Source organism: Sminthopsis crassicaudata, chromosome 3 (genome assembly GCF_048593235.1).
Source record: "Sminthopsis crassicaudata isolate SCR6 chromosome 3, ASM4859323v1, whole genome shotgun sequence".
NCBI lineage: Eukaryota > Metazoa > Chordata > Mammalia > Dasyuromorphia > Dasyuridae > Sminthopsis > Sminthopsis crassicaudata.
Window position 1 is genome coordinate 529,850,962 of NC_133619.1, and position 17,359 is coordinate 529,868,320.

Here is a 17,359-nt window from a genome sequence, read left to right on the forward strand (position 1 = left end):
TACTACCAGAGATTAAGTTTACAGGCATCTAAAAGATTGTGGAGAACTAGCTGAAGTCAACTCTATTAAAAATAAATCCTGTTTAATTAATTTATTTTTCCTGTTGTAGATTTTGGTGAAGAGAGTTACTATTATTTAGATAAGAAAACTTGATTCCAAATTTTTAGACATTTAAAGAAAAAATTTGGGAAAATTAGTCTAGTACATAACTATATTAAAGAGAGAGATTTACTGGTTTTGATGGATCTTCTCTCAAAGACACTTTATTAGTAATTCATTATCAGAATGAATGGAGAAGTAATACTTCAAGTGAAATTTCACTAGTTCTATTCTGATTATAGCATTTCAGAGGTTTGGAGGACTTTAGATACACTTATTTAATACAGTGGTATTAAATAGTAGACACTTAATAATTTGAATTGAATTGAGCAAGATTATTCTTTGCAGCCTCTCTGATAAGTTGTTGTTTAACTTTGGCTTGAAGACTTTCAATATCGAGGAACTTATTAACTAACTTCCCGCTACTTTTTTGTCCTTTAAAAATGTTGCCTTTTATTTTTACATCATATTCATTTCTTCCTTGTATGTAGTGAGCCATCCCTTCCAAAGAAGGTTTTTTTTTTTTTTCTTCTTTTTCTTTTTCTTTCTTTCTTTCTTTTTTGAACTCAGGTCTTCTTCACTTCAGGGCTGTGCTCGATCCACTGCACCACCTGGCTGCCCCCCAAAAAGGTTTTTTAAAAAGGGAAAAATGCAGTTCAGCAAAGCCAACCAATACACATTTATCAGTAGTTACAATTCCACACTCAGATTTCTCCTTTGTAAAGGTAGAGGTTGGGCCACATGTTCTCTAAGGTCCTATATTTAGAGAACTCCCAATCAATATGAAATCTTTGAATTCTGAGTGACAGAGCCTAAGCAGTTTTATGACATTGATGGTTACCATAGATGAGAATGCATCTCTCTGTTTTATACCTCACTTTACATTAATAATTGGTGGATCTTTGATGTAGTTACATCTGCTATAGTGCTAAGTAATTGAAATATTTTCATGGGAGACACCTTATTTTATTACAGAATGTCCACAACTACATATTTCCTGTTTAGTTAAATGCTTTTTAAAAATCAGTGAAGAGTTGCAAACTGTTAACAATTATTTGAAATAATGTTCCCAATTAATACTAATAAGAGAAATGCAGATCTGAACAATGCTGTGGTTTTGCTTCTCATCAAATTGTAAAGGTACAAAAAACAGGAGTAGGTATTGTTGAAGAGGATGTGCAAAGATGTACTTTATTAATAGAATTGTAAATTAATAAAACTATGCTGGAAAGCAATTTGGAATTTTGCAAATAAAGAAGATAGAACATCCTTTTGATCAAGATTTTCTTGGTAGGCATATAATCTAAAGAAGTCATTGACAAAAATTAAGGTATTATATACACCATTATATAAGGTATTTTATATACATATATATAAAATAAAAATTAAATATTTCTAGCAGTACTTTTTGTGAAAACATAGAGCTGGAAACAAGGTAGGCACTTATTAGTTGGGAAAATGGCAAAACATATTATAGTACTTAGAAGATTACTGTATTGTAAGAAATGATGAGAACAGAAGCATGGAAAGATTTAAATGAAGAAGTGAAGAATGAAGCAAGCCAAGCTAAGAAAACAATATACACAATAACCACAGTAATGTAGATGAGAATAACAGTCACTTTAAAACAATAAAAAATTAATGTTACAAAATTACAAAGAATCAGCTTGTTCTTAAAGAAATGATATGCAGAGGAACAGACATAAGATACTTGACTAGAAATGGGATTTGAACCCAGGTTTTCCTGATTCTGTACTTTAATATTCTTGACAAAACAGTTACAGAAATTTTTTTTGAAAGATTAAGTGAAGGGCAGCTAGGTGGCATAGTGGATAGAGCAACAGCCCGAAGTCAGAAGGACTTCAGTTCAAATTTGGCCTCAGACACTTAACACTTCCTAGTTGTGTGACCCTGAGCAAGTCATTTAACCCCAATTGCCTCAGGGAAAAACAAAAGAAGAAGAAGAAGAAAAAGAAGAAGAGATAAATGATTCCCCACCCACCCAAATTACCTTGTTTTTCAATGTGGACCTTAAAACTACTCTTTGCTAACACACTCTCTTTTATTTGACAGTCGTGGAGATGTTTGAACAAAACTGTCATCTTCTCTCACCACTGGTCCCCCCAGTGCTTGTTTTCCTGGTTCTGTTTCTTTTACTTTTGTATGTCTTCCTATGTTTCATGTATTGCTGTGGTTTTTATGTTCGTCACTTTTTAACTGAACAGTAATATTTCATTAATTTTATTTGTCATATTTTGATCCATAATCAGTCACATCTACTTTGTTTCTAGTTCCATGTTACCACAAAAATCACTTTCATAAACATTTTGGGTATTCATTTGGACATTTCTTTCTTTCTTCTTTTTTATTTATTTTATTTTTTTTGCGGTGAGCAATTGGGGTTAAATAACTTGCCCAGGGTCACACAGTTAGGAAGTATTAAGTGTCTGAGGTCACATTTGAACTCAGGTCTTCCTGATTTCAGGGCTGATGCTCTATCCATTGTGCCATCTAGCTTCCCCCAATTTGGACTTTTCTTAATATTTTTGGCTTCCTTGGAGTTCATGCCCAATGTGGAATCTCTGCTTAAAATGTTTTGGACATTTCAGTGACCCTTTGTCTTGAGTGTCATTGTCACCATAATAGCTCTTTATTGTGGAATACTTCTTTTGTTTGCACATTTTTCCAGAATACTTCCTGACTAGTTTTGATTTTTGTGGTGGGCTGTACCACACTTCTGCAAGGAATGTCTGGATTAGTTCTGTTGCTTTTTGTTTTTTAAGATATTGGTATTGTATCATTTTAGGCTCTCAGAGCCAAACTGGGAATTTAATCTGAGTTATTTAATCCAGAGCAAAGACTAATTGCTGGCCTCTTGATCTAAGATCTGGAAGTACCTGATGTAGATTTGTGTTTGAGCAAGATTAAACTGTTGCTTGACTCAGCCTTTATTTGTTACCTAGAAAACTCTTTTGGTTCAGTGACAGAACTGTAATGAGGTCAATGAAGAGTTGGACATGACTGAAATGAATGAGCAACAAAGGACTTTGTAAATGTTAATTATTATTGTGGCCATATAGTTGTTTCTATTTCTTTGTTACCATAAAAGGTACATGCAAAAATATTTGGGTGAATTTTGGACTTTTCTATTCTTATATATATACCTAGCTATGGGATCGCTTGCTGAAATGGTATAAACATTTTAAATTACTTACTTTGCTAAATTCATATTTATTTAAAGAATAACTGGATAAGTTTATAGCTCCACCAACGGAACATTGGTATGCTTATCCTCCCATAATAGCACTAACATTATTTTCCCAGCTTTTGTCATACTTGACAATTTGTTAGTATGAGATAAAATCTAGGTTATTTTTATTTGAATTTCTTTTATGATTAATGATATGAAGTAGTGTTTCATATGAATGTTAGTAGTTTTGAAATTTGAATTGTTTGTTTATATCCTTTGAACATTTATCAATTAAGGAATGACTTTCAGTGTTTTATATTTTTATTGTTTTTTTTTTCTATATCTTGGAGTACTTTAGAACCCCATTAGAGAAAATTGATGAAAGTTTTCATACTGCTCCTGCTCTCCACCTCCACCCTGGTTGTATTTCCTTTATATTAGTTGTATTGATCTTGTTAGGGTGAATGTTTCTCAGTTTCATGTAAACCACTTTTTTTTTTTTTTTTTTTTTTTTTTTTGAGAGGATAGTCTAGTTGAAAAATTATGTTCTTAAGTATTCTTGCCCTCATGAAACCTACACTTGAGTCAAGGGATGACATGCAAATATGTATCTATCTGTCTGTAATACTTAATAATACAAATGAATTAGAAATATTCAGAACAAAGTACCAGTATGAGTTTTCTAGGAAAGGTGATTAGCATTAGGAAGGATGAAAATAGAATGTTGTATTTCAGTTAGGTTTTAAAGAACTAACAAATAGAAAAAATAACACATTTTAGGTATAGAGGCATAGCTTATATAGGTATAGCAATAGGAATAAATTGTGGATGTGAGAAGTTTACGGTATTTTGGCCACTGTAGTTTCACTATACAGTACTCTTAGAGGAGAAGATAATGATAGAAAGGTAGATGAAAACAAATTGAAGAGATTTTTGAATGCCAGATCAGCATTTTGGATTTTCTTTGCTACGTAGTAAGAAGTCATCCAAGAAGATTTTTCAGTAGAGGAATGACATAATCAAAGGCAGTCATTTAGTAATAATTGCCTCATAGAAGTTGGAAGGATGAATTGAAGGAAGAAAGATAGTGAGACAGGAAAACATGTTAAGAGGTTTATTGGAATAGTGTAGTTGGGAGACAATGAAAATTTGTCTAAAGTAATGATGCTGAGAATTAAGATAGGGCAATTGACATTGTAGAATTGGAATTGTATTGTTGGAGAAGTTAGGAAGATAAAATAAAGATAAGTTAAAGGCTATAATATAGGCAACTGTATAAAATGGTGCTGCCATTAACATAAATGGGGAAGTAAGTAGAGAAAGAGCTGATTTTTGAGAAAAGATAGTGAGTTTAATTTATGTATAAGTTGAATTTGAAGTGACCATTAGAAATATACTTGGGAATGCCATGTAGCTTGTTAGAACTAATAACTTATAATTTAGAAGAGAAGTAAGGGCTGGAAATGTAAATCTGAATATCATTCACAGGTGATTAAAACATGGACATGAATGAGTTTGCTAAGAGAGAGTGTAGTGGGAAAGGAAAAGAGAGTTTATTATAGAACTTTAGGAAATATCTATTAAGGAACCTAGAAGAGAGTGAGTAGAGGAGGAGAGCCAGAAATGTAGTTTATTTACTATTGTTTTCTACATAATTCTGTGTTGACAATTTACTTGGGTTATCATCAGAGTTTTTTAGTTTTGATCCTTTGATGCCATTGTTCCTTTGGTTTAATTTTAAAAATAATTTGCAAAAATATTAGTTTCAGAGAAGAATGACAAAAACTCATATACAATGTCTGGTAAGTGTTTTATATTTGGTAAATGAATAAAGTATAAATCAAATTTTTCAGACTTTTTATTTTAGTGCATATATTTTTATGTCACAATGAAGTTTATATTTCTTTTCTCTCCCATCTACCTATTTTGTATTTATATTGATAAAAGACCTACCTACTTTCATTGCCATTTTGAAATTTTAGTTGCACATTGTGAGAAAATCCACAAAATTTGCACAGTCTTAATCTTATTTATTTTTTTAAGAAATTCTCAGTCCTTTATTTATTTATTTTTTAACTTATTTCTATATCTAATAACAGAGTGAAAGCTTGCAGGAAGAACAAGAGGTAGTCCTTGTCAGAACAGATCATTCTGGAAGGGTTTGGCCTGTGAATGCACCTGGCGAATCCAAGGAAGGAAGAAGGAAAAAGCAGACGGTAATTTTAATACAAGACTTTTTCTTGGGAGAAAAAGTCTTGGTTTGTTCAAGGGTTAATTTTTTCATCAGATTTAGTGTGAAATATTTGTTGCCATGGAACTTTTTTCTTTTCTTTTCTTTTCTTTTTTAAAGGAAACTTTCAAATGTTTATACTAGAAATTAATAAAAAAATTTTTTAAAGTAGGGAACATTTCTCTTTTCTGATGATTTATAGAGGTATTATTTAAATGTAAACAAAAAAAGAAAACTACTTAAGGAATTTTTGGCTTTTTTTGTCAAATATGTTTGTTAAATTTTTTTTTTTTCCTGAAGCTCGGGTTAAGTGATTTGCCCAGGGTCACACAGCTAGGAAGTGTTAAGTGTCTGACATCATATTTGAACTAGGGTTCTCCTGAATTCAGGGCTGGTGCTCTATCCACTGCGCCACCTAGCTGCCCCTGTTAAAAAAATTATTGTAAAAACTTAACCACTAGCATGAATTGCATAAGATTATTAATGTAGTTATTAAATGTATTAAAGAAAAGAAAAATTTATCTCATAACTCATCTATTTTAATCACTTGATTTTAGGTACTGCACAGACTATGTATTAGTAGGAGAAGTTTTGCAATTCTCTGTATAATGGAGTGTCTTAATTAATGATTTTTACAGACAGAAAAACCAGTTAGTAGGCTATTGCAGTAGTCCAGGTATGATGTGATGAGGGCCCCTAGCATTATGGCATTGTGAGGAGAGAGGCATTTATGAGAGATATTGGGAAGGTAGAATCAATAGGAATTGACAATTGCATATAGGGAATAGAAAAAAGCAGATGAAAGTTGGGGATGATATTTAGACTGCAAACTTGGGTGCGTAAGAGAATGGTGGTGCCCTCTAGAGTCATAGGGAAGTTTGTAAGATGGGAGAAATTAAGGGGAAAGATAATGAATTCACTTTTAATTGTGTTGAGTTTAAGATGTCTCTCGAACATGCCTGTGAGACAGAAGAAGATATGAGATTGGAGATCTGGAATGAGGTTAGAGGTGGATAAATGTATCTGAGTTATGTATCTGAGAATTATCTGTGCAGAGAAGATAATTGATTCCATAGGACTCAATGAAAGCATTTAAAAAAATGTTAAGAGTGGGAGAATATAAAGTTGCGAACAGATCTTGAGGTGATGCCCATTATTAGCAGGTGTGAGCTGGATGAAGGTCCTGCGAAGAGAAAGTGAGAAAGAATGGTCATGCAGGTGGAAGGCAGAACAAAGAGATTGTTATGAAAATTATAGAAAAGAGAAAGAATATCAAGCAGAAAATGGTGATTTACAGTGTCAAAAGCTGCATAGAGGTCAAGAAAGAAGAGTATTGAAAAAAGACTATTCCCTTTGGCAATTAAGAGATCCCAGATAATTTTGGAGAGAGCAGATTCAATTGAATGATGAGATAGCTTATCATATAAATGCTATTCTCCATCTCCTGTCACATTTGAATAAAATAAAGATATCTTACAATTTTCAAATGATTTTCAATATTATTTATAACATGTTTAATGGTCAAAGAAAACAGAATTACTTGTAAATACTTTAAAATCTTTGTTATCATATGATTACTAACAAATGTTTATTAAATTCCTAATGTTTGGCCCAGATATGCATGGTATTGTGAAGAAGGAAATTGAATTACAAGTAATAGGTTTGTTTTTAAGAAACTGAACTCTAAAATATTAATTTAAGCATTTCTTTTGCAAAATAGTTATATCCAAATAACCTATTTGAATAGAGCAAGCTAAACAAATTCATTACTCCCCAAATCATTTACTTTATATTGCCGTTTCTTTCACATATCACATTCTGTGCTGATCTTACAAACATTAAACTAAATATTTGAAGGTCCAACTTGGGGACAGAAAGTTAGATCTATGGAGGAATCTACTCTGAAAGTTAACAGATTAGAGATAGCAAGGTCAATAAGGGATAGAGCCTTGGGCCTGCAGTCAGAAGGACCTGAATTTAAATACAGCTTTCAGATACTTACCAACTGTGTGACTCTGAGCTAATCTTTAATCTGTTTATCTCATATCAGCTGTCTTCCAGGGTTGTTTTGAGGTTCAAATAAGTTAATTGTAAAATATTTAGCCCAATGTCTGATATATAGTGAGTGTTACATACTGTTTGTTATTCTTATTTTAAAAACTTTTCCTTTCTCTTCTTACATTGTGAATTGTTTTTATTAAAGCTACCATCCTGAATTTGAATACTTTATTGGTTTCAATTCTACAGATATTTCTAGTACAAAAGACTGTGCTACATAATGAAAGGCATAACACAATGAATGAGATATGATCCTGTAACCTCAAGGAGATTTTTGAAAAGAGAAAAAAACAAACCGTAAACATTGTGAAAATATTGGAGAATTAGATAACTTGCCTGTATTGTATTGAGGCTGCTAGGTGGCACAGTAGATAACATTTGGGACTTTGATTCAGGAAAATCCTGCCTCACATATTTAACGGTCATTTATATTTTCTTAACCACATTTTCCTCATCTGTAAAATGGTGATAATAACAAAACCTAACTCACAAGATTGATGTGAAGATCAAATGAGATAATATATGTAAAGCACTTTGCAAACCTTGACGTTCTATGTATAAATGCTAGCTATTATTGCTTTCTTTCATTTCTTGTCAGTAGCAGCCAATAGAATGATCATAAAGTGATCCTGGGTTATCTATTAAATTTTACAAAGTATATTGGGTAGAAAAAGAAAAATTTGCAATCAATTTATGCTAAATTAAATTGTTAAGTCATGTTTGGATTTGGTTTTTATTTCATTATTTTGATATATGAAAAATCTCATGTTCTTACAAGTTTATTATTCATTTTACCTTAGGTAACAACACACATAGATAAGGAACGAGTCAGATACTTTCATGATGATGATGACTTAAGCTTAAAGGATTTGGTTAAAAATGAAAAGATGGGAACTGCAGAAGATCAAAATAGAGCTTTCATGAAGATGGCATCAAAGGTAAGCATGATCATGCCTTTTTTCCAGATTCCTACCCAGTTTGTGGATTATCCATCACTTAGTTTGGAGACTCTTCTATTTGTTGACTGTTTTACTATTTTCTGAATCCCTCATAAGTAGCAAACATATTTTGGAGATTGATTTCCTTGGGACTTTAATTATATAAAGTTACATTACATGGAGGAATTGGTTTTGCTCATCTATATAGTTCCTCAAACATTGGTTATATCTTTGGTTTTCCTTGTTTATCAGTTAGTTAAGTTACTGTTAATCAGATAGTTGAGTTACTGTTCTGTATGATTAAATTTTTTAGCTCTTGGCATTAAAATAGGATGTGAAAAAAACATTGTGGGTTGGGTCATGAATTCGGGAATTTAGGATGATGAGAATTCTAATTATAGGAAAATAAAATGGAATTTTTTTTTTTGAAATAGTGTTTTGTTTTTTTTCCAATTCTCATGTAAAGATAGTTTTCAACATTTTTTTTAAATAAAATTTTGAGTTCCAAATTTTTTCTTCTTCTCATCTCCCTCCCTAATATGAAAAACAATCTTAGCTAATTTATACATGTGCACTCATGTAGACATATTTGTACATTAGTTGCATTGTGGAAGAGGAAATAGGACAAAAGGGAAAAGCTACAAAAAAAAAAAAAAAAAAAAGGAAAAAAAAAGTGAAAATGGTATGCTTTGGTCTGCATTCAGATTCTGTAGTTCTTTCTTTGGATGTAGATAACATTTTCCATAGTAAGTCTTTTGGAATAAGACAATGGAATGTTATTAGATTATTATGAAGAATAAAGAGTGTAATTTTTTTCTCTTTTCAAGATAAATATTAAAGTCTTTACCTAATGCAGACCTCCTAATGTGTATGAATATTAAAGCTATAAGACCTGCATTCAGTGTTTGAGAAAAATGGCAGTTGTAAAAGAATAAAATAGAGCACATTTATTTTTGTTGCTGTAAGGATTTAAATTTAGAAGCTATTATAGTTTTATGAGATATTTATGTTTATAGATTTGACATCTAGAATAATTTAAAATTTTGTTTATTTGGGGGATGAAAACTGAAAGTGGTGTTCAGTAAAACAAATCTCTTTTGAAGATGAGATAGAAAAAAGTGCCTATTTTGTGCCAAATGCAATGCTAATAAGAGTTGGAGGTGTAAATAGAAAAATCAAAGACAATTCCTACCTTCAAGAGGCTTGTAATCTAATGAGAGAAGACAACACTTAAAAATAAAAGCAAGACCCAGAGAAAGGGGACATAGTGTGTAGTTCACAACATGGTATTTTCACTTTTTGTTGTTTACTTGCTTTTTGCTTTCTTCCTCATTTTTTTTTTCTTTTTGATCTGATTTTTTTCTTGTATAGCATAATTGTGGAAATATGTGTAGAAGAATTGCATATATTTAGCATATATTGACTACTTGCCATCTAGGGGAAGGGGTGAGAGGAAAGGAGGGAGAAAAATTTGGAACATGAAGTTTTGCAAGAGTAAATATTGAAAACTGCATGTGTTTTGAAAATAAAAAGCTTCAACAATTTAAAAAAAGCAAAGAAAAGAAATATAAGCAAGGTTTAAAAAGACAAGAGAGAGGAGGTACTGATTGGGAAGCATGATAGAGAAATGCCAGTAAAAGTGATCAAAAGATATCTGAGCTGAACTTTATTCTTAAATAGAGATTTAGAGTTTATGACTGCACACACCAATCCTAGGAACAGAGGATAGTGATAAGGTGGAGTACCAAGTATAATGGAAATTTTCAAGATGGTAAGGTTTATATAATAGTGACCTTCTTAGAACATGGTGGTATAGCTAGGTAAGAGATTTTCTTTAAATTCTTTAGGCAACCAGGTAATACATTGAATGGGGCGCTGGGCATAAAGTTAAGATCTGCATTCAGATCTACCCTCAGACAGTTAGTAGCTGTGTGATCTTGGACCAATTATTTAAATTGTTTGCCTTAATTTTTTTGACTGCAAAACGAGGATAATAATACACCTATCTCCTAGGATTATTATGAAAATCAAATGAGATATTGGTAAAGTGTATAGTATGGTGCTAGGTACATATTAGATGCTTAATAAATGCTTGTTCCCCTTCTATAAAAAAAGATAATCACTTTAAATGGACTTGAATTCAACTGCCTTCTCAGTAAGCCTATTAGAATCCACCAGGTACCAGTAAAAAAATCTTAAGGAATTAATTCATGATCCATTTAATTTTCTGTTAATTATAATCGATAACTACCACTGTTTGTTACTGTGCCATAGAACATTTTCACAATAAGTAGTTATTTTATGCTCTTTGAATATTAATTGTGTAGCTTCCTGTGTAACAGCTAGCTTTGATCATTTATATTTGCCTACTTTAATGAAACCTTATACTGTAAATTGTATTATTTGTTCAGCTTTACTAAAATCAGAACACTACTAAAAATTAGAGTCCCATTAAAAAAATTTGAAATCTTCATGACTTTGTTGACAAATAAATTATAAGTATTTGCATGAAATACTATCTCAGCTGAACAAACAAAATAGTAGAAATTAAGTAGAACAAAATCAAACCATCATCAACTTCACAAAATATTGCATTCTAGTCTTCATTTGAAATTATTTGCATTAAATACTTGAGATGATTTTATTTTTGTTTTAAATGTCTAATTCCATCAGTCTGGAGATTCCTCTGTGTGTAAACACTTACTGCTTATAGAGACAGGCACCTTTTTGGCACTGTGAAATTAGTTGAATTATCCATAGCCACACAGGGACAGTATTATGCTATCCTATTTCTATAAAGAATTGTCTGTACATAGAGTCAGGAAGATGTGGGTTCAAGCAAATATTGTTCTTATATCTACAAATTTCTGAATTGGTCATCAGTATTATGCTAATAATTTTGCTAAACATGTAATTTGTGCAGGAAATATATATTTTTGAAATTCCAAAATGAAAACATAATGATTGACAAAAATTATATTTGGCCCAAGCCTTTTTTTGAGTTACAACTTTACAGAAACAAGTAATATCTTTTTAAATTTCTTGAATGTCTTTTTAAAATTTATCTTGCATATTTTCTGTTTAAATGGGATTTTAAAAAATGAACATAGTAGGTGGATAAACTTGAATTAGGGAACTTGGTATAGAGAAGTATAAAAGTTAAAAATATGGACAACTATGTCAGTTCCTATATATTTCAATAGTCACTTTACATTTACTTTGTAAACACTGGCTTTGTGGTATTATTTCATTCAGCAAAACAAATAATTAACCCTAGCACTTTATTAACTTTTTTGAATATGTAATGTTTCAACAAGCTTGTGTTTTTCCCTAAAATTTTAAGATGATAAAGAGAATATAGAATGAATTAAAATGCTTAATATCATCTGAAATAGTTAAGACAATTTGGTCTAACTGTCCAACGGCTTTAAAACCTTTGCTGAGTTTGTCATTACTTCTCAGAATTCATTGCAAAGTCAGATTGTAGTGATTCCTTATTAAGGTATTAAAATATATCTTAAGTTGATTAATCTAATAAATTAATCTGAATGACAAAATTTATATGAAAGACAAACAATTTGAACTTTTTCACCTTGTATATTGGAAGAGATGGATGTTTGGCTGTTGTAAGATATTTAATTGAAATCAAATAGCATTGTAAAAGTCTTAGATTTTTGCTAATTTTATTCTCATTGGTTTCTGTGAAAGTAGATATTGGGTCATTTAGATAAGAAGAGGATGTTGTTGGACGTTATGAAAAGAAGATGTACTTGGGTGTTGTAATTGGACATGTTGAATTTTAGTGTTTTGGTTATCTTTTGTAAATACTGTGTTCTTTATATCTTTAATTTCTGGATCAACTGTTCAATACATTTTGATAGATCTGTGATCTCATTGATGAGGCTACTCTCTCATAATGGCAAACAATTATAATCATACACATATATACACATATACATCTATCTAAAGCCATACTATGCTTGTTTGTCTGCTGTTTTTCTGAAGGTGGATAACATCAGTCTTTCATAAGTCCAAGTCTTTCCATGTTTTTCTAAATCCACCAACTCACCATTTTCTATACTGCAATAATATTCCAACCTTATGCTGTCTAGTTATTTTAACTAGTCTAATTGATTTATATGGCTGGCAGTGTAGTTGCCCTTATTTTTTCTCTTTTGATTAAATCTATTTTAGCTTTAACTTTGGCTGAGATCAGTGATTATTGTTTCTGCTTCTGTTTTCTAATAAATTATATTCCTGATCAGTGTATATCTCTTTTGTAGATACATATGTGTATATCTCTTATTTCTATCTCTATTGACTCCTCTGCTTTACTTCTACCCATTACCTTCCCTTGCTGTTTTTGAACCAATACCCTTGGTCCTCAGAATCCCTTCCTCATAATCTCTTCTACCCTTTCTCTCACTCTTTATCTGATTTCCATTAATCTATACATCTTAATCCATTCTGGTTAATCTACATACCCCTCTATATTCCCCCCTTTTATCTTTGGGAGAGGGAAAACTTACAACTAATGTACCTCACCCTGCAACTTAAAATCTTATGGAATAATGAGAGTGGAATAGACTGATTGAAGGAAAGGCTTTTAATCAGCCATGAAAAGACCACAATGAGAAACTTTAAAATAGATATAGGGATTAATTAGGGAGTAACTAGGAAAGATAAATATATCTGAGTGATTGGAAAAGATTAAATGATCATGAAATATTCACATTCTTATTTGGGAAAATAAATATTCTTATTAGGATCCTAATAGATTCAAGGTACTTTGAGGTGGGTAAATATGATAAAAAGGTTCTGGATGTGGTTTGTTCTGATCTGTTAGCTCTGGGAAAGAAAGAAAAGGGAGAAAAACAGGTATTTTAATGAAGGAATTAATTGAATTTGATTTTAACTGAATCAATTCAAACAAAAATTCATTTCAGCTCTGAAATAGAAATAATTTCTGCCATGCTAAACTTTCATAGTACTTTTTTATTCTAAAAATATTTATGACTTTTTGCTTTATATTATTTGCGTGCATTTTATCTTTTGAATTTTAAGTTTCTTGAGGACATTATCCATTCCTTGTCCATCTTTTTGTAAGCTTTAGGCTTTAGGAAAGGAAGGCTTTTTAGTAAATGGTTTTTGAATATGAAACATTTTTAATATGATATAACATCAATTTGGTACTGTCAGTTATATTCTGCTTGATTTTGTTTATGTCTTGACATAGCATCTTTCACTATCTTGACTCTTTATAACCTCATTTGTGATTTTTATGGCAAAGAGACGAGAGTATTTGCCTTGTCTTTCCTTTACTCATTTTACACATAAGAAAACTGAGGCAAACATGGTTAAGTGACTTGTCTAGGCTTATACAGGTAGTGTTTTAGGCCAAATTAAAAATCAGTCTTACTGACTCTAGGTCTCTGGAGGTCAGCAGGTCAGCATCCTCCATGATGCTTTATCCAACGTGCCACTTAGCTTTGTTAATTTCACGGTACTGTATTACTTTGATTATGAGATGTCTACTTTTCCTCATCTTTGTTTTCCAGTAGTAATGGTACAAATTTTTTTTTTCCATGAAATAATAAATTTTAGCAATGGAAGTAATTTTACATTTTTAAGGTAAGAAAGCCAAGGCCTAGAGAGTTAATTTATTCAAGGTTAGAGAGATAATTTGTGGCAGTCAGGAATAGAATCCATACCTTTTGATTATCAAGTCTAATTTTCTTTTTCTTATAGAGTATATATTTTTATATAGCTTCATAAATTCAGTCTTTGAAGAGACCTTAGAAATTGTCTGAGTGAATAAGCAATAACTGCTGACTAAATATAACTAACTCTTTGTGTACAGTATTTATGTTGATCACTCTGTTCTTTGTTCCCATTTCTCAAAATATATTCTGAATAAAAAGCTTTGGACTTTATCATTTAAGATTTAATATATAAATATTGCCAAAGATCTTTGAGAGTTATATGGATATTCTTGTAAATTTTAATAGCAGTAACTTCATGCATTTAATTACTGAAATGATAGAAAGTTTTTTCTGTGGGTAAGGCTGTATAATGTAGGGAAATTGGAAGGAAATTATTAAATAAAAAAAAGTATAAATGTAAACACAGGAATTAGATATCTCATCAGAAATTGGAAACTAGTTATTTTATCTTTTAGTAAAAGATATATGTTTTTACATCTTCTAATATGTCAGTCCATTTTATGAGTTTTTACAAAATGTTTAAAGGTTGATTATTTTCTATCAGAAGTAAACCTTTTTAACTTAATTTATGTATATATATCAAACACTTTTTTCTAAAAGCTGAATCCTATTTTTTTTTAATCAGGAAACATTAATATAGAATCTTTTAAAGCCATTTAAAAGTGCTTTTAAAATATACTGTTGAAGAATGTAAAAGTTAGAAAAGAGAAACTTACATAGAGTGACTGTGACTATAGTTAACAGCCAATGGTTTATAGCATTTTAATGATGGATTAATTTTGAATGCTAATAAGTGTTTCAAGATCAGAAATTTTGGGTCATATTTGGAAAAATTATTGCAATGAAATTTAGGGAAATATTTCTTCTTTATAAGATTTTTTTCATTCATCTCCTGTGTGAATCTAGGGAGATATTAAATTATAGATCTGATGTTATCACCTTGTTTTTAACCACAGAACATTAAACAAATGTTTGTTTTTATTAAATTGTTAAATTTCTGAATGTGGACACTACCTGAATAAGTTAATGCATTTATTTTAAATTTGAATAGTATATTGCCACAATATTATTATCTTTAGATAGACTTGTCATCACATAGAGATTAGAGACCTAGCCTCAGAGTCAGTATAACTTGCTTTCAAGACCTGCCTTTTATACATACTTATTTTGTGATGCTGGACAAGTCACTTAAATTCTCACCTCCCCAGTAACTTTATAAGCATATTAGTTGCAGAGCTGCTATCCATCTGCATTAGTAAAGGAATTGCCTATATCAATGAAATCACAGGTCCAGTCCAAAAAATGATCATGTTAAAAACCCATCATTTTAGAAAATGTCTAGATCTGGTTCCATTTTGAACAGATTTTTTACAAATAAAAGTAAATCTCTGGTGCAGTATTATTTTGTTTTATTTGTTGAAATGTTCTTTAGGAATAGCTAGATTAGTTTTTTTTTTTTTTTTTTTTTTTTTACATTTTGACCTAGTCCTACTGACATCTGGGTATTACCTATATACCTTATTAATTTTGATTTTTTTTTCTTTTGAATTAAGGTTTAAGATCAGGTAAAATTACCCTTTTATTTTTCCCTAGGAATTGTGAATATCCCTAGTATTTGAGTGTTAATTTCAGACTCCCACATTATTTAAAAGACTCCTTATAATTAATTACCATTGCCTTTTATTTTCTGTTTTGGTAACTGTGAAATTTTATAATAGATAATGAATTTCCAGTGACTAAGATACTAATATAGATTGTTGTGTTCCATAATTGTATGTCTAAAAATATGGCAGCTTTCTAGACAGTAAATGTGAATTTACTACATTTGTCTGTTTACTAAAAATAGGTAAATTATTAATGCTTTTTTCTCTATAATCTTATAATTATATTAATCATATTATTATAATTATATATGTAATATGCCTATTACATATTATATAATATATAATTATATATAATCATAATAAGATTAGGTACAATTCACTTTTAATCACTCATGCTAATGACTGGGAATATTATTTGTATCCTTATATGTGGATTTGTGATTTGATTAGTCTAAGTAACTCCTTAGTGAGAAAACTCCCTGTCCTAATGTTAATCAGCATTAATTCTAGTATTGAGAAGCTAAATGATTTGCTCACAGTCAAATGATTACAATGTTTCAGAGGTGAAATTTAAATCCAGGTCTTTTGGTTATGAGAACCTTTCTCTATTCATTACTATATGCCTTCCTTTATAAAGCTGTTCAGTAGTGTGCAAGTTCCCGAAATAGATAAAATATCTAGAAAATGAAGAAATTATTAGACATATCTCTCAAGAGTCTGAGGAAGGAGGGGCATGTTCAGATATTCATCCATCTATTTTTCTATTTATTTTTTTCTTTTAACATGAACCTTTCTCATAAGATCATGGAATTTTAACTAAATTAGGCTTCAGGGATCCACTAGTTGTACTTCCTAATTTTACATACAAAGAAATTGAGATCCCTAGAACTAAAGTGACTTGCCCAAGGACATAGGTAGTAAGTGGAAAAGTTGGGGTTTGAATAGAGATAATTAATTTAAAATACTTTCTACTGCTGATTGTGTCATGTTTAGATTGCTGAGATGATGAATGCATTCATCTTTATTATCCATGGTCTCTATTATTTGTCATTCTTCTCTGTTCCCAGTTAAGGCCAGTACAATCTAGTGTAAACTAGTGTATTATCCATAGTATATTGTCTGTATATAGTGTATACACACACACACACACACACACACACACACACACACTATAAACAAACACATTATTTATATATATATACACACACACACACACACTAATATATTGTGTACTAGCATAGTATATTTCAATCCAAAGCAATTTAACCCTATTCAATTAGGTTTTCACTAGTTCACTTTATTAGGGAAAGCTGCTTAATTTGTATTTCCATTAATCTCATTCAAAAAACAAGTGCTAAAAGTATTTCTTGGAATGGTTATGAGTAGAGTAAGAAAGTGGTAAAGGTGAGAAAATGATAACTTTGTTCTCTTAATGTATAATGATATTAACATGGTCTTTAATAAAAGATAAGGACTCGGGTAGTCATAACTTAAAATGCTTTATGGTATATTATAGA

General features: G+C 30.7%; 1 protein-coding gene across 2 annotated transcripts in view; it reads left to right on the forward strand.

Moving 5' to 3' along the window:
• Positions 1-17,359, forward strand: part of CWF19L2 (CWF19 like cell cycle control factor 2) — a 114,546-nt gene that overhangs the window by 49,705 nt on the left and 47,482 nt on the right. For both annotated transcript variants that reach the window (XM_074304355.1, XM_074304356.1), the window contains exons 11-12: positions 5,389-5,505; positions 8,378-8,515. In XM_074304355.1, the coding sequence (XP_074160456.1) occupies positions 5,389-5,505; positions 8,378-8,515 (255 nt within the window). The remainder of the gene's footprint in view (positions 1-5,388; positions 5,506-8,377; positions 8,516-17,359) is intronic.